At 37.6% G+C, this 18826-nt stretch overlaps 1 protein-coding gene across 8 annotated transcripts; it reads left to right on the plus strand.

Annotated features, from left to right (window-relative positions):
• Window positions 1–981: 981 nt before the first annotated feature.
• On the plus strand, window positions 982–13653 carry ZBTB18 (zinc finger and BTB domain containing 18). Of its 8 annotated transcripts, XR_014027146.1 has the most exons (6): window positions 982–1496; window positions 3868–3950; window positions 5657–7465; window positions 9356–9376; window positions 11137–11160; window positions 12218–13653. XR_014027146.1 is itself a non-coding variant. In XM_081333100.1 (3 exons), the coding sequence occupies exons 2-3, from the start codon at window positions 3938–3940 to the stop codon at window positions 7240–7242; spliced, it is 1599 nt and encodes a 532-aa protein (XP_081189226.1). In that variant the 5' UTR covers window positions 982–1496; window positions 3868–3937; the 3' UTR covers window positions 7243–9150. The 8 variants fall into 8 exon arrangements, 6 of the variants coding, with proteins under 6 accessions (XP_081189226.1, XP_081189228.1, XP_081189229.1 ...); XR_014027145.1 differs by having other exon boundaries at window positions 11137–13653; XM_081333100.1 differs by lacking the exons at window positions 9356–9376; window positions 11137–11160; window positions 12218–13653 and having other exon boundaries at window positions 5657–9150.
• Window positions 13654–18826: the final 5173 nt, after the last annotated feature.

An 18826-nucleotide genomic window follows, 5' to 3' on the forward strand; every position in this document is an offset into this window, starting at 1 on the left:
TGAGAGGTGGGTGGAAGGAAGGCAGAAGGACAGGAGATATTGCCTAGCTAGGATTTATTCAATGAGTAGCGGTGAAGGGATGTAAAATGTAGAGTTACAATCGCACACATTTTACTACAGAATAAAAGTCTTCTACTCCTTTAAGAAGTCCGCAAGACAATTATAAGGCACTCCCTCGTTTTTTCTGTTTGAGAAAAAGCTCAACGGTCGCATTTCTGCCTTCCCGAGAGAAGTGGATCTGTAAAGCTTAGGAGAATTTCTTCTCAAATTGTTAAAACAGTCATAAAAAAGGGTGGGAGGAAACCGCGAGTTCCGTGCAGCACAAAGGCAGTACAATAAGAAGTCCTTTGAACCATTAAAAAGTGACGAGAAGTTAAATGGCAGAAAAGCAAGTAAGAAAAAGCCGTTCGGCAGAAGAAAAACTCATCAAGTTATTGGGGGGGGAGGGGGAGGTTTTCCTCTGCTGTTTTGAAAGAAAAAAAAAAGAGCGGGCACATCTGGCAGAGAAGCCCTCGTGACGAGTAGCCCAGCAACAGCAAGCAAGCGCTACGGAACCGCCGCCAAATCTCCAAGCTCAGGCAGCCTCCAGGCAGGCCTCCGCCTTTCACTGGTGTAACCCTCAGCCTATCCCACCAGAGACCCATAGCCATTATTCCCCACCATGCACCGCGCCCGGGGAGAAAGAGAGAAGCTCGCCCGAGGCCCGCTCCTCCTGAGGCCGAGGAGACTGCAGTGAAGAAGCGCGAAGGACGCGCGGACTGACCCGGGACTTTACAAAACCCCGCCCCTTTCTCACTCATCAGCCACACGCCTGTGGAGCCAGTAAAGCCCGCCCCGAAACGCTGATTAGCCACAACGGTGAGCTCTCTTCGCTTCCTTCCCTTGCCATTGGGCGGACTTCGATTGTCGATCAGCGACTTCTTTTCGCGCTGATTGGACGGGGCAGCACCGTGAGCCAGCTGCGCTGTCAGTCAGGGAAACTGCTCGGGGAAGGAAGGGAAGAGGGAGGGGAGGGAAGGAAACATCTGGCTGCCGCAGCCCGGGCCCGTCTGTGCCGCCGCCGCCGCGCGTGCTCCTGCGCTGTGGGCGCCTGACTCCCCGCCCCCTCTCCCTCCCTCCCTCCCTCCCTCCCTCCCGCTCCACCGGCCCGGGATCCTCCGGGGCGCTGCCATGGGGCGCCGCTGAGACAGCGCGGGGAGCCCCCTCGCTCCCTCCCCTGCCTTCCTCTCCCACTGCCCCGCTCGCCGGCCCTTTCACTCACTCGCGGACTTGGGCGGGGGGGGGGGGGGAACGAGCGGGACGGGGAGACGGGGCGCCCGCAGCGGTGGAGGGGGGCGGTGGCGGCCGAAGGAGGAGGAAGAGGAAGCGGCGCGGGGAGGAACGCGGCTGGGACCTGGGGCCGCTCCAGAGTGTGAGTCCCGAGGCTGACCCCGCGGGGACTGGGCGGAGAGGAGCGGCCGGGTGCGCGGAAGCCGTCCCGTGTTGCTAAGGAAGGAGTAAGAGCCGCAGGTTGCTTGTTGTGCTGGGGTTGGGGCGGGGGGGTGGGTGGGTGGGAGAGACGGGGGTTGAGGTTGTTATGGGACAGCTGGCAGCTTTAGGGGCAAGTGGCATCGAGGACAGGGCGCTCAGCTAGACGGCAGGAAGAGAGAAGGATGCCTCGAGTCACCCTGAAGAGCCGCTTAAAGCAGCGTTTCCCAACCTTAGGAACTTGAAGATGCGTGGACTTCAACTCCCAGAATTCCCCAGCCAGCTATGCTGGCTGGGGAATTCTGGGAGTTGAAGTCCACGCATCTTCAAGTTCCTAAGGTTGGGAAACGCTGGCTTAAAGTGAGCTGATCTGGGAGGGGGGAGGGGAGGGTTTAACAGGTGGAGAAAAGGAGGGGATCGGTGGGATGCGAACCGGGGGGGGGGAAGGAACAGACATAGCCTCGTGTCTTTTTTTTTTTGGGAACGAGCTCCGTAAAGACCGATGGGGACAGGTAGAGGAGGGTCTGGGTTTAATGGGCTAGAGAGAAGCTCGTTTTGGATGGTAAGGCTCAAGTGGACTTAGGTGTGTACCCTGGACGGGGCTTTCCTAACAGGAGAGGAGAGAGAGTAAGCTTCAGAGCAGATTTTGTAACTGCAGGAGAACAAGGAGCAGCTCGGAGCAAGTTTGCAAGGTTCAGAGTTTACAGCCTCACTTGCAGGATGGGAGATGGGGGGGGGTGTTGCTGGGGGATTGGGCTGAGCTTGGGAGCAGATGGGGGAGCAGAGAGGGAGTCCTTTGTGTGTGGCAGAGGCTATGCAGTGTGCGTTTTGTCTCACAGCTCAAAAGGTCAGAAGGGGTAGGTGATGTGGAGAGCAGGGCAGCTGTGGAGACAAGGCAGGGTGGATGCGAGGAGAGAGGTTTGCTCCCTCCCAGAACAGTTGTGTTCAGCTCTTCTCCTTATTTTCCTTTTGTTGTTCCATTGACACCTATTCCTGTATTTGTCTGCTTCCTTCTTCCCTGTCTGTGTTGCCTTCCCCTTTTGTGTATTTACTTGCTTAATCTTAAAACACTTTGCAAAATGTCAGGAGTTAAATGAAGTTATAGCTGACTTAATCTTCAAGTTGGTGTCACTCTCTATAAAGGGTGAAAGGGGGGGGGGGAAATCACAATTGGGTCATCTACCATGCTGTGTGTCTCATATTCACCCAGAACTTATCTGTAAAATTCTATTAAGAACAGTGGCAAAAGAGAAATTGCTTGAGTTAACCAGCTACCATAGTAAAATGAGATGTGGTGGGGGAGAGTTATGAGTAAATGGTGCAGAAAACTTTGTTAATTAAACATAGTCTGTGGCCTAAGACTGGCAAGCTTGATACTTGTCCATTCTGCTGGGCTGAACAGCTTGTTTCATTTTAGTTTATTTCCCGATTAGTCACAGCATTTTCCTGTGAAGTTAAGGGAGGTCATTACATTTTTTCCATTCTCAAAATAGGTTTAATATATGCATACGGAATAAAAATGGTAATAATTTTAAAGTATGTGATAGTATTATTGCCTTAGTAATGAATAGCAAACTTAGTATTTGGTTTCATGCCACAGATAAAACAGGCCTTATATGATAACACTCCTTTAAATAACTGCACTTTTTACAAATTTATTACTAGGAGAGGAATATTATTATATTACAAGGACAGAAATGATAATACTTCTGTCCTTGTAATACTTGTAATAGTATGATCTGCAAATTGAGCATGTAGATGACTTATAAGTGCCCAGAAAACTGCTCCTTATGGTACATAAAAATATAAGCAATTATTACATCATTGAGTAAAATGAGTTAACGTACAATTGCATTGATATTTATATAAAGTTTTTCTAGTCTGTTCTTTCTAACTTAATAGAAAACATGAACTGAGTATCGAGATAAATACATTGGGTAAAATGAATTGCTTAAAATGAACCTCTGGGTTCAGTAAAAAATGGATGGGTAAGTTCTCAGTTTAAAAAAACCCCTCCAAAGTTATGACAGAAGGGTTTCTATACTGTACATGCAATGAAGCCCCATATGTCTAAGGTTTTTTTCTTTGCTTTTCTCTGTTAGAAAGTTTTGAAAAAAGAGTCTTTGAAGTATTTTGTTTATACTAACAGACAAGAAAAGTTCTCCTAAGAAAAAGCTGGTGGAAGGAGTGTAGAGGAGTAGCATATGGCATTAAAAGGAGCACAGCTGGAGGTAACATTTCCATCTGAACATGATGTCAGAGCAGCTGACAGCCTGCCATCCCTCAGCCTTTTATTCTAACACACAGACAGGGAGTGAGTGCGTTTGCAGATCTGTGTATAGGGAAGGTATCTCATTCCTCTCTAACATCATCTCCACTTTGCATCTGTCTCTTTCTTAGTCTGCTTTTTTCCACCGATCTAACAGACCTGGAGCCAGCAAGACTCGGACAAAAGGACTTAATCAGGTTTATGTGTGCTAAAGGTAGGAACAGCAGGAGGCTAGTTACAGTGTGCTTCTCTCTTGATGTTTGTTTATTTAATTTCCAAACAAAAATCCCATTACTTTATTTAACGATGTTTAGGAAGAATAAGTACAGTTCATTTGAAAAGGGAATAACAGTTTCTCTTGTAATTAAGACTTTAAATACATATTGATGCATTTGTTACTGTGCAGTAATATTAAATAACTGTTTAAATGATGTAGTTCCCCTATTCTTATTATGAGCACTGAAAAAATAATTTATAGCTTAGGGAATCATTTTGGTATTGCAATTATGATGGTTGTTCTAAGAGTACTGTTTCTAAAAGTAAAAATATGAATAAGATTTGAAATGATACATTTATAGCATATATATATATATAATATATATGAATATGTATGACGATTTATACTATTCATGTTTATGCTTTACCCAAGCCATTGAGGGATCTTGAAATCTATAACCCCCCCCTTTTAGGAAAAAAAGGGACTTGAATATCTGTGCAACTTTATGATCCCACCTACCTTGAAACTAACTTAGTCAGTTTCACTCTATTTTTCCCCCCTGGAAATATATTAAAAGTTTATTCCAGTACAACAATAACTGAAAGAAGGGTTTTGTTTTCATGACTAATTTAGAACTTGTAGAATTGAGCTGCCTGAATTGGCCAGACAGCTGTAATCGCACTCCTCTATTCTTAATCTCTTTATCTGGGCAGCAGCTGCCATATGGCCACAGTCAGCTGGATCAGATGTTTATAAGCTTCCTTCTTCGTCCCTCTCTGTCCTTTCAGCCTCCTAATTTGATCACAGCTACCTTGTGAGCTGCCCTCCAATCTTTATTTTTAGCCCTCTTAAGGATTAGGATTGATGTTGGCTGTGGGGCACTTAAAGTGATTGTATTGTAAATCTTCGCTTTATTCTATCTGCAGTAGAATATACTTTGGACAAGAGTGTAACTTTAAGAACACATAATGGCCAAAGATGCAGCAGCTGTATGTAACTAGTTTAGCACAACTTCACTTGTAAGAAGTAGGAAATAAAGAAGAAATTTAAGATATTTATGTAGAAAACTCTAATGCTCATTTTGAATGGTTACACAATGACCCCAAAGGGAGAAAAGATTAGTGAATTATGCTGAAATTGTTTCAACTGATATGCAGCAACAAGATAGGGCAGTCTTAATGGAAGAGTCTTAATTTTTTAAAAAAGCCTTTTTTTATAAAGAGTTTGCATTTTTGTGTATTTTTAAAGAAGGATGTCTGATGATCAGTTATTTTATTAGAAAAAGAAAATGGAAAAACTGTCATTCATTGTTGAGGCCACCGATGATCTGTGCCAAAGCAGTTTAGAAGGCATTGTCATCTTAATCGGTTAAGATTAGTTTTTAGCCCCCTTCTAAGATGAAGCAAGTTATATCAGAGATGTCTGCTTCTGAATTCAAATGGTAAAAGACTGTTGTAACTTTTAAGTTCTGAATATTCATTTTCATAGGCAACTCCCAGTCTATTTTTTTACAGTTAACAGAACTGTTAATAGAACTCTGAATGTTGCAAAAGGTGGATTAACAGAAAGTCATGAAATCTTTATTTCCATTTCTCTACAGAGCGTTATTTCAGATCTTTGTACACATTGTCAAATTATCAAGTGTAGCAGTGTATAAGCCAATGAATATTTCCAGTGTTTAATTTCAATCTTTTTGCTCCTAGGTTATGCTGAAGACAGCATGGAGTTCCCTGACCACAGCAGGCATTTACTACAGTGTCTGAGTGAACAGAGGCATCAAGGTTTTCTTTGTGACTGCACTGTTCTGGTAGGAGATGCCCAATTTCGAGCACACAGAGCTGTACTGGCTTCATGCAGCATGTATTTCCACCTATTTTACAAGGACCAGCTGGACAAAAGAGACATTGTTCATCTGAACAGCGACATTGTTACAGCCCCAGCTTTCGCTCTCCTACTTGAATTCATGTATGAAGGGAAACTCCAATTCAAAGATTTGCCCATTGAAGATGTGCTCGCAGCTGCCAGCTATCTTCACATGTACGACATTGTTAAAGTTTGCAAAAAGAAACTAAAAGAAAAAGCCACCACTGAGGCAGACAGTACTAAAAAGGAAGAAGATGCCTCAAGTTGTTCGGACAAAGTGGAGAGTCTCTCTGACGGCAGTAGCCACATTGCAGGAGACATACCCAGTGATGAAGAGGAAGGGGAAGATGAAAAACTGAGCATCCTGCCCAGCAAAAGGGACTTAACGGCTGAACCTGGGAACATGTGGATGAGATTGCCTTCAGACTCCGGAGTGATTCCCCAGAGTGGTGGGGAACCAGACACACATGCAACAGCAGCTGGAAAAACAGTAGCCAGCCCCTGCAGCTCAACAGAGTCTTTGTCCCAGAGGTCTGTCACCTCAATGAGGGATTCAGCAGATGTTGACTGTGTCCTGGACTTGTCTGTGAAGTCAAGCCTTTCTGGAGTTGAGAATTTGAACAATTCATATTTCTCTTCACAGGATATGATGCGAAACAACTTGGTGCAGGTGAAGGTGGAAAAAGAGGCATCCTGTGATGAGAGTGATGTTGGCACTAATGACTATGACATGGAGCATAGCACTGTGAAAGAAAGTGTGAGCACTAATAACAGGGTACCATATGAGCCAGCCCATCTGGCTCCTATGAGAGACGATTCTGTTTTGAGGGAGTTAGATAGAGAGGACAAAGCCAGTGATGATGAAATTATAACTCCAGAGAACGAGAGAGTTCAGGTGGAAGGGAGCATGGACAGCAGTCTGCTCCCTTATGTCTCCAACATACTTAACCCTGCAGGCCAAATTTTTATGTGCCCCCTCTGCAACAAAGTCTTTCCTAGTCCCCACATCCTGCAGATTCACTTAAGTACGCACTTTCGAGAGCAGGACGGGATCCGCAGTAAGCCTGCCGCTGATGTCAATGTCCCAACCTGTTCCTTGTGTGGTAAGACTTTTTCTTGCATGTACACTTTGAAACGTCATGAGAGGACTCATTCAGGTGAAAAACCGTACACTTGTACTCAGTGCGGAAAGAGCTTCCAGTATTCCCACAATCTGAGCCGCCATGCTGTAGTTCACACACGGGAGAAGCCACACGCTTGTAAGTGGTGTGAGCGGAGGTTCACCCAGTCTGGAGACCTTTACAGGCATATTCGGAAGTTTCACTGTGAACTAGTGAACTCTTTGTCTGTCAAAAATGAAGCACTGAGCTTACCTACTGTCAGAGACTGGACATTAGAAGATAGCTCTCAAGAACTTTGGAAATAGAATTTTATATATATAATTAATATATATATATATATATATATAAATCTATATAGTTGTGGTACAGTCTAAAAGCAGTCTTGTTTCCTTAAACTAACAAAGTTTGGCCATTAGCTTGTTTTATGCACTTTAAAGCAGCATGAACATTTCACTACTTAGTGTTCTGATAATGAACTATAGAAATAAGACAAATAAACTTCATAAAATCTTCCCGTCTCCCCACCAAGTAAGTACTTCTTTTAAAAATAACTGCAATTGAACAAGTGTGATTGTTAGTCTATTTAACATTATTTACAATATTGCATCATTTCAATCGCCACTTAAATCAGTAATCTCCAGTTTTTTTAATCACTTTAGTTAAATTTTTTAAACTGCATGCATCTTTTCTAGCTCAGGGAAACCTGAATGCTTTTAGACCCAAGCGATATGATTTCTAAATGACTGGAGTATCAATTTTTCAAAAGTGATTGTTATTATGTTGTAATTTGTAAACTACAATAGTTCCCAATTAAAAAACTTTTTTTGAAAATACACTGGAATCACGGGGACTCTGAAGGCGTGCTTGGGATGAAAAAGGATGTTGCATTTTCAGCAGTTACAAACTGCATTTAAAATGTGAATTACTGTTATATACTGTAATTGATTAAAAGGGTTGGGGGGTGTCAAAGAAATTGACAAGTTGTGTTAATGCTCTAAGTTGAGTCTTGGAAAGTAAATATTAATGCTACAGAAATGCATGCATTTCAGTATATTTTTGTCTTTGTTTGCATTGTATAACTTTAATGAGTGATTTTAAAAACTTATTTAATTTTTAGTAAGAAAAAGCACCAGGAAAAAAAACCTGGTGTTACGAAGAACACAAATGCACTGCTTTTATTTTATATAATTTAAATTAATTGCCCATTGTCTTTAAGTTGAACAAAAGCTATATGTTGATTTTAGCTATGTAAAGGAAGATAGTAATGTTTACAGACTTAGAGATTTGCATGTGCAGTGAACATTTATTTTAAAAACTGATTGCACAGACCCATGCCAGCTCCAACCTTAGATGCATATACTTACCCATGTGAGCATTTTTAGAATTCCTGCTGCACAAATAAACAATAGGTGTTCATTTTATTCGCCCCTTCAAAAGATTCTATGGAGTGAAAAAGCCCCAGGCTAAAAGAACTAAAAACCTTGATTGACATGGGACAGGGTGGGGAGATGATGGGAGAAAAGTTGGGGGAGGGTTTGTGAACTGTGTATCCAAACAGCAAAGACTGCAGCCTGACGTGTGGTTTTAATGATCAACACGTAGGGCAAAAGCATTTTGCACAGTGTTTGTTTTCCTGTCTTGCACTTACAAATAAGGTCTATGAGAGTAGCATGGAAAATGTTTTTTTTCTGCTTTTGTTTAGAATTTGATCGCCTTAACTACTGTAAACATAGCCTATTTTTGTGCTTAAGAAACTGAATGGAAAACTCCATTGTGTATTGCTGGATGTTTTGGAAATGTTTTGGTCAAATGTATATTAATTTGGCTGTAATGGCATTTAAAACAAAAAAGCTGTGAAAATGGCCTTGGAGCATTATTTTTAGTTACTTGAACAGTCTCTTATGTTTTAAAAATTCATTGTTTTTATTTAGAAAAGACAATCAGTGTCTGAAAAAAATGGACTACTTTTGCTTTTTTATTTTTTGTGGACATGAGTGATTGTTGGGGGCTGTTAGGTTGCCCTTTAGTTTCAATTATTATTATTTTTGTTCTAAAAATTAGACTGACATCTAGCCTTGACAATCATAGTATGTTTTATTTTCATGAGGGGGAGGGGAATAACTTATAATGCTGTTTAGTTTTGTACTATTGGTGTGTTGGTGAATTTTTAAATTGTGTGCTAACTGCAATAAATTATACATACTGAGAAATCATTTAGTTGTCTTCTCCCCTTTTTAAAAGAAAAATGTAAAATATTGTACATACTTAATCTTTTTGTGCAGTTTCCTCTTGCTGTATGGAATAGGCTTGCAGTTTGAAATGAATCTCAAGCAAAAATGGTATCCATTAGGCAAATGCTGCCAATGCTGTATTTCTAAAAACAAACCTGATCGTGGCAACTATTTCTTTTTCCTACAGGTTCCTAAATAGAAAGCTATGGTAAGTAATATTCTGAGTTTTATGGAAGCAAAAACTTCTAAGCCCAAATTTAAATATTCTGCATCTAAGCCTAATTAATATTAATATGAAAATAAGAATGGGTCAAAGAGAAAAAGTGGCAGTTTGAAGAAATTACTGTGTAGTGATGCATCTAGAAAACTAAAATAATGGCTATTCCAAATCATGTGCATGCAAATTATATCAGTAGATTCATTTTACTTTAATAGATGAGTTTATTCCTGCCAGGACAACTTATAAATATCCCTTAATTTGATAGACTAGTTTTTAGGATTTCCCAATGAAAGCTCCGTAACAGAATTTTTCAGTTTGGATCAAAAGAAATGCGCACATCAACCAGTGACCCTAAAATCTATTATTTACAATATGGTTCATACAATATTGACAAATTATTATAAACCTCCAAAAGATCTCATTCATTTAATGCAACATCCATACAGTTCACATGGTGTGGTGGGATGGAGGGTTTGTTGTCACTGTGTGTTGTGGGGAGAGAGCATGGGGGGGGGAGGCTCAGCTAATCTCAATGTACACATGTTGTACTTTGACAATAAAGGTTTATATATATTTAGTAGCTCACTTCTTGATAGATTGGTCTCGCTATTGATGGATATTTTTAAAATGCATTACATACTACATAACATAAAATTATTTAAAACTTCATATCACAATGGTTGGATATGTCTCAAAACTTCATTTTTGACCTTTGGGCTTCATTTAATGTACAGGAAATAAAATTCAGATTGTCACTTTAACAGTAAAACGTGAAAGCTCTGAAGGAATTATATCATTTCAAGATTTCCGATGAGAGATTTAAGGTGCTTAAAGCTTGCTTTGGAATATAATTTTAGAATTTACTACCTCTGACAATAACAGGTCTGCTTAACTTATGCATATTAGTATCTTTCTCCACAGGGCCATAAAAATAAGGGAATAAATGAATTCAACAAATTCTGCTATATTACATTTACTGCAATTGAAATGTAAATTCTCATGATCATTATGTATAAGAATAAAATGAAGCTCTCCTCCCGTAAGACATGCTTTCTCTTTTAGTTTGTAATAACATAATCTAACATAACAAGAATTTCTAAGGGTAACAGTAACAGTTAACACCTTGGTATAAACTATTTAAGAATGCTTAGTAGAATTGTTATTAGTAAGTCCAACATCTTTTGGAATTCCAATAGATTAGATTCCAATACTGTAAATCAGATTAGATTTAGTTACACTGAATTGTACATTGTTTTAATGATGAAAATCACTTGGTGAATTTGTATAATATTGCAACATTTAGTTAAATGGCTACATTTTGAGTAAATCATGTAATTTTATTTTGGGGTACATCATATCGCAAAAAAAATAGCCCATTGCTTTGGTTATTGTTTTATATTTCTTAAATGTAAATATAGAGACTTTGCTGCACACATGTGTAATACGGTACATGCCTGTTCTTGTGCACATGTATGCACATGCATATGGTATACAGAGTAAGTATTATCAGAAAAATTCACAGCTAAATTGCTGTGATAAAAGTTAACACATTCTAAAACCAAAGTATTAACCATTGTATTTATTTCATTGTTGGCTTTTTTTTTTTACAAACAGCTGCATTTCTTCCGGAAGTTTGCTTACATTCATTTTTTCCTTCTGAATTAAAATAATTTCTTTTAGCATCATTTCTTAAGTTATATATGTTTAATTATGTTCTTGAGTGCTTTGTTTCTTTTTTGCTATTTCAGCTCTACATGTGAACCTCTGAAAAGGTATGTGATAAGAAAAATCAAATGCTCTGCCAGATCAAGGTAAAACGGGGGGAAACAGCTGTTTTCAATGGGAATTTAAATATATGTATGCATGCTTGTATTTTTATCTCTGAAGCATGAATGGCGTATTTGGGTTAGCACATATGCACGTTATTTTTCCTGGAAATCATCCTTTTTTAAAAAAAAGTTGTTCCACAAAATAGGTAAAGAAAAAAAACTTGATCTTTTACAATTGTCATTGTAGCTTACTAAATATTTGATATAATTAGGAAAATTTAACATTTAAATATTTTTTTGTGTTATAGAACAACTGGCTTTAGTCATCTTTCTTTTTACAAATATTTAGTAAGATAACATTTCCTTTTTACAACTTTTCTATATCCAGATCAAAAAGAATGTTGTATTGTGTAGTCCTAAAAGTTTTGCGGATGGCTGATTTTGATACAGAATTAGATTTTAAAAAACATTGCTTAGAAATCTTGAGGATTTTAAGTACTATCAGTGTTCTGCTCAATAATATTACAAGTTGTTTGTTATCTATATTCTAAATTGTGAGTAAAAGAAATATCTAGTAGAACACTGATTTTTATTTTCTGATTTGGATTCTTTTTTATTCTGTCATTCTTTGGATATGTAACTGGATAAATGTGTAGTTATTAAAAGAAATGCATAATATTTTCAGAATACTGCATATCTTAATGCAGCATTTTGTTATTAAGAAATTAAAATATAAATTTTGTATTGATATTTACCATGTAATCCTATACATTAGAAGAATCAACTGGACAAGAGACACATATAGCTCTTTTAAATAAGTTATAATTTTTAAAGACTTTTTTAGAATTGTAGTAAACATATGATACAGTTATGCATAAAACTAAATTATATGTATTTATGATGTATGCCAATGTGTAGATTGATCGTTTTCTTTTCACTCTAGTGAATAAACCTACAAATACTGAATAAATATAACCAAGCAATTGAAAAATTAAATTTACATCTATACTTTTTAAAAATGTATCCTTAATAACTTATGTCACTGTTTTTATTTCTTCAGCCAATACGTAAACATTAGAATTTTCAGCTTTGATAAGCATGACTTAAGCCTGGATTCAATATCTTGAAATTCTTTTCATGAAAATCCTTCATCGATATTGGAAAGCTAAGCAGGATTGGACTGACTACTTGGATGGAGGTCCACCAAAACCACCCAGGACTACAGGCTAGACTGAGGAGCCTTGAAAACATCCCGGAAGGAAGGCAATGGCAAACATTGTTGTACTGTTCCCAAGGAAATGGCATTAATTAAGGAAACTGCATTTAGAAATATATTGCTTCCTGAGATTATTGAAAAGGAAGTGCCAGAAAAAATAAAGATATCTTTTATGTGGGATTTTATGAGGGCCAAGATGTTTTCCCTTCATCATTGGTTTTGGTGTGTGCGTATGTGTTTTTCCCCATCAAGGGTGGGATCTTTTTATTTTATTTTGTAGGCTGTTCTCTGAGAAGAAAAACTCATTTTAATGGAAGTGGTTGCAGTCCTCATGCAGCTGCCTGAGAATATTATATGTAGCATTGGGCACCATCAGTTAGAATATCTTTACTGAAGTGAAAGGATTTTTCTCCCATTAATAGCACTGGAATTTGATAATGATTTAGTGAGGGAATGCATTTTTATTTTTCTGTTTAATAAAATGGTTTTATATAATGAATCCCATTGGTTTTAATTCCAGGGTGAAGGGAAAACAGTCCATTGTACTTTCAATACTTAATACTTTGACAAAGGATTTGACTGTGGGGCATGAAATGTAACCTTTATGTGTGGAATAATTTATTAAATATATGTATAATTCTATTTTTATTGCTGTACAGTATGTAAAATGTTGAGCTAATGCATTTTCTGTTAATGGTTAAAAAAATGATGACTCAAATGACTACCATTAACTGCATTATCCTTAGCTTATATACCTCCCTTACAGGTTCTTAGATTTTCCCCTTAATAAATTAAGATTTTCAAACAGAGTAGCCTCTTGCTTTAGCTATGCCTTCAAAAAGCACCTAGAGCAGTAACGATGCAGCAAATGATCAGGTACAACTAAAACTGTAACTTTGATTTGTTGAGCAAATTTTAAAAAACCTGAATGATTACATAACTGAATTAATGTGCATGGTTATTATAACTATACTGTTTTAAAATTTACCACAGTTAAAATTTTATATACTTTCTATAGTTTATCAAATATTTTTAATATGTAAATGATTTATATTTAACTTATGAGAATTATTTGTATGACAGCAATTAGTTTCAGTAATGGGAGAAATCCAGGGTGAAGGGACGAATAAAACTACACAGTTAAAACTGTTAACATTTTGAGAAGTCTGTAAAGAAAGTTTGTATATTTATTTATTTAGAAACTTTTATGGCTACCTGTCTTATACAAGACAATCCTAAATGGTTCACAATGATCACAAAATCAAAATAAATCAACTCATTCCATAAACTCTACATGTTCTTTAATTGCCTGGGCTTACTTCTATCACACCAACCACTTTATTTCTTTGTTCAGTATAATCAATGTGTGTGTTCTTTGCACCTACATGAGAGAGAGGTCTAAAGAAGTCTCTTCAATATAATTAGACATGGATACCTCTGCAGTTCTCACAGCTTGCTCAAAACCTTAAAAAAAATTAGAGAACAGTCCTAACATGTTTATTTTCTAAAACTGACAGTCCATGGATATCATGCCAGCAGGAATTTTCAGCAGTTCAGGAGCAGCTCCAAACCTGACTGATCTATCAACATTGGCTGGTTTAGTGAGCTAACTCAACATATTTCTACTCCAGTTCCAGTTTATCTAAGAGTGGTGAAAACCTGTTGTGTTCCCCCCTCCACACACACACACACACACACAAACACCCTTGTTCAGGGCTGGACCTTTGTGGGCAGACCATTTTTCCCTTGGCAGAAACTCTTGCTTCACCCTGTCTCCTGCATTTATACACCCCACTCCTTGAGCCTAGTGCTTATTGGCAACCAGTGATTGGCATACAACCATGGCTGAATAGAGAGATTGATCAGATGATCTCTTTTTCATTGTTTCACTGATTGGCTGAAGCATGAGCACAGCTCATGGTGTCACCTACACGTTTTGAAATTTTCAAGGTCTGCAAAAGTGATGATTGCAAGTTGCTTTGAGTGAGCAAGTAGAAACATCATGCTATCGAAATGTCCTATGTTTGAATCACAAATTAGGCAGCTACAGATTAGCTTGACATGTAGGGCAACTGCAATGACTTGAATTTAAATATGACAATATTTAAATTTGATGTATTACATGAATGTATAGGAATTCATGGTTAACTATGAATAAGAATATAAAGCAAGTACATATAAAAATAGGAAAGCATAGTTTATAAGTTGAACCATCAGGAAATAAAGATTCAAAAATAAATGGGATAAAAAAATGCATACACAAATTCATACAGTTTGAAGGGTGTTTAAATAACATGCAGAGATGGGCAACTGTGAGTAGGAAAGTTCTTAAACTTTTTTTTCCTTCTTGCCATTTCTTTGCAATATATCTTCCTTTTTTCCACTTCTCCCGTTGTTCCAAAAAATAAATCTCAAAAAGTAGAGATTCCTGGATAATATGTTCTGTGATTTACAAGTATTAGAGAGAGGTGTATGTTGCCTCTGCCATCATGAGAAGTTTCTTTAAAAAGCTTCCGTTCATCATGAAATATATCTGTGCCTTGTAGAGGTTTGCTCAACCAATAGTAACTGAAAGTGCTTCTAACTTCTAGTGGACTCCTCAGTTGCCTGTACATCTCAAACCTGAGAGTAAACATTCACTCAATGTCAAAGCCAAATTTCAAAATTTGAGAATTTAAAATGTAGCCTATGAACTCTCATTACAACTATTCCAGAGCAGAGAGAGTAACTTTGAATGGACCAGTCAGGTTGCAGTACCTCTGAGTCTTCCTCAGCCTATTGTCCTCCAGATGAGTAGGAACTCTCCCAATTTCCCAGTCAATGCAACGATTGAACAGATTTACTCAGAATTCTGGGGTTAGTGCCTGTAAACTTTTGCAAAGCATTAGCATCACATGGGTCAAGACCTTTCCACTACAAACAATGAAGAAAATAGCAGCCATGTTGTGACTGCGATGGTGATCTCATTTGTAGCACTTAATGCAGCTTAAAGAAAAAGGGTAAAATATAAATGTAACTGCTTTTAAAAGTAATAAAAAGTGGCTTTCAATCTTGTTATTTTTTTCTTTTTCCATTTTCCCCCACATATTCACCTTTCCTATTCTTATCTTCAGTTCAACATTTGTTTTATTCTGTTGAAAACCTCTTTAAAAAACATTTAAATGCAGAAAGGAAATTTTAGAAGGTGCAGGAAGGTATAGGGCAGGGGTAGGCAACCTTGGCTCTTTTATGACTCGCGGACTTCAACTCCCAGCTCGGGAATTCTGGGAGTTGAAGTCCGCGAGTCATAAAAGAGCCAAGGTTGCCGACCCCTGGTATAGGGGGTTGAACATCCAAGGTCCCTTCCAACTCTATTCTGACTGATTGAGTGATTGGCTGTACTTCTTATGGATTACTCCCATTTCTACCAACTACCTGGCTCTATATATTGAGACATCATTATCATCATCATCATCATTAGTAATAGTAATAATAGTAATAGTAATAATAATATTAAATTTATTGACCACCCATCTTATCAAGGGTAACTTTGGGAGACTTACAATATTAAATTAGGTAGATCTATGCATGAAAGGAAAGTACACATTCCTTTAATAAAAGATATCATTTTTATCATGTGTTAGTATTGTTGCATAGTAGCGATTTACTATTCTCAAACCTACTGGGTTTTATGAAAGGTTGTAGAAGGTATATAATAACTTACTGAAATCTGAAAATGTGTCTCTGCTGCTTCAGAGGAGAATAGTTATAATGGAGGGGCGGGGGAAGGCATGCTTTCTGTGAAGGAAAAAAAACCTCTCCCATTTCTTTTGTGAATACCGTGCACAGACTCCCAGGTTGGTTTTTATTTAAGCATGTTTCATAAATCCATCTATTCCAGTTTGTAAACCATGATGACTCACTTATTGTGACCTGTCATCCCAGTCAACTACTTGATATGAAGCACCATGGTAGGTTTTTTTTTAAACCATTTTGTAATGTTCTTAATGGAAACATAGTGGTGGGGTTTTTTAAGGCTCATATGGTGAGTTCTCACAAAGACATTGTCCATTAGAATGACTGGTTTTCCAGGATGAGGAGTTTAGAGTTTTCTACAAGTGATATTTCAACCTTTTTATTTTTATTAATAAATGAGGTTGACTTTTTTTTTAATCCCATTTATATCCCGCCCTTCTCCGAAGACTCAGGGTGGCTTACAATTTAAAGCACAAATCAATGTGCTTAGCAATAGCCTTCATTCTATGTATATGCCTGCTTATTAGGGCTTTCGCCCCCCCCCCAAGTGGCATTATTACAAAGTCAGCTTAATTGCCCCCAACAATCTGGGTCCTCATTTTACCTACCTCGGAAGGATGGAAGGCTGAGTCAACCTGAGTCAATACTTAAAAGTATTTGATTTTGAAATATTTTTATTCTCAAGTTGTTTATTGCATTTGCAAGTAATATGCTTCTGAATAAAAAGAATTCTAAACATCAATTGTAAAAATTTGTAGTGGTGAAATTCAGTAGCATAGAGTTCTTGCCACCATAGAGATATCATCAAAGGGGCTTTCTCTTAGAAAACTTTATATTATGCACCGACTGGTCTCTCCATTCTCTGAAGCAGATTTTGAGAAAAGAATGGAAGGAAAGAAGAACATGGGCAAAAGTCACCTCTTCTTCCTGCTGATGAGTTTTCTCTGAATGAAAAACCCAACTGTAATAAACTATGGCTTTTTAAAAAAATTATTAGGAATCAACTGTTTAACCCTTAACACTTGCCCTTGACTATTCACAATCTTGGCATTCGGAGTGTTTTAATCATTTTCAATATCTCTGAGGTAGTCACCTTTTTACAAAGCATCAAAACCAGAATTCATTTCACTTCTTCTCAGCTTAGTGGGTGACTCAACCTTCTTTTGTGTCTGGATGAATTTAATTTATAGCTTTTAGGATTTGGGTAATTTCCTGTGTTTATTTTTCGTTAAATATTCTTATTTGTTGATTATTTAATTGTTTGTTTGGGTGAAGATTTCATTCCTAAATGGGGAGAAAAAGCAGCTTGATGCCATAGCCGGAGTCCAAAAGAAATTAACTGCTCCATTGCACAAACTGGAGTTAGGGAGGTTTTTAAAATGAGAGAAAGGGGGGGGGGTGAAGAGAAATTCTCTAATCTACTATTAATTTACTAAAAGTTACGTATGTCTGATGAAAAGCTGCATTTGTTTTAAGTTAACCCACACATGAAAATTGAAGTCCGATTTGGAGAAAGATCAATTCTTTGTAATTTCTTTTAAAATATAAAATTATAAGATGCTCAATCTTATTCTTAACACAAGGAAACAAAATAAGCAGAGTAATTGAAGCTTTTATTTAAGTGGAGAATTGAGATTGTTGATCCCTGCACATTTGTTCCCCAATGTTTAACCCTTGAAATCATATTAAGTGGTTATAAGTGGAGAAATGGCTATCTTTTTTGGTATAAATAATAACTCTGAAACTCTTCAATAATCATCCTAAAGGAGATTTAAAATAGCATGACTTTATTTGCTAAAAGATTATGGAACTAATTAATTTTGAGCCCAAAATAATTTTAAAGAGATGTTGTAAAGAGAGAGAGAATGAGAGAGAGAGAGAGAGAGAGAGAGAGAGAGAGAGAGAGAGACCCTAAAATGTAATCTATTATTTTGTTTCAAATCAGTTGGAAAAGAGGAATATATGCTTTGGTTTATTATCTTATTTATATATATGAGAGAATATGCATACACATTAGCACATTATAGACTACAAATAAGTTAATGGAAGATACAGCTCAATTTTATGTATTCTTACTTAGAAGTAAACTTCACCATATCCAGTGGGGATTCTACCTTACTAAGTCCACCCTTCATCTTTTTTGAAAATGCAGCATTATTTATTTGACAGTGCCTGGACAAAAGCACATTTTTTGGAAAAAAAAACATTTTGGCACGGTAGCTATGCAAATGCCAGAATACACTAAAACCGCATTTAATTGGACCCACTTGCCAACTTCTTGAACACAGCTTGGATTATTTCACTGGAGGCCGTTTCTGTTAAAAGCTGGGGGAGGAGGAAGTGGCATGCTGTCAAAACTTCAGTATTTTTTTCTTCTCGCTAGAAGTACAATTATACTCAGAGCCAAGTTTAGAGGTATTTTACTATATTTAATAATTATTACTCCAGATATTGTAAACATATGCATTGAAGGAGATTATAAGCAGAGAGTAAAATCATGTTAAGGATGTGATGGTGGAGTTATTTTAATTTTTCTCTTTTCTGATCTATCTATCATTCACAATTCCTTTCAGACTGTCCATGCTGCCATAAAAGCTGAGGTTACATGAGATGACACTTGAGGGTTAAATGAACTGACAGGCGTTTATTCTTCTTGGCTATATGAGACAGTTTTCTCTCTTGCCAGAAACAAAGTACATAATGGGATTAAAATTATTT

This window comes from Vipera berus, assembly GCF_964194415.1.
Source record: "Vipera berus genome assembly, chromosome: 1".
NCBI classification, from domain to species: Eukaryota; Metazoa; Chordata; class Lepidosauria; order Squamata; family Viperidae; genus Vipera; species Vipera berus.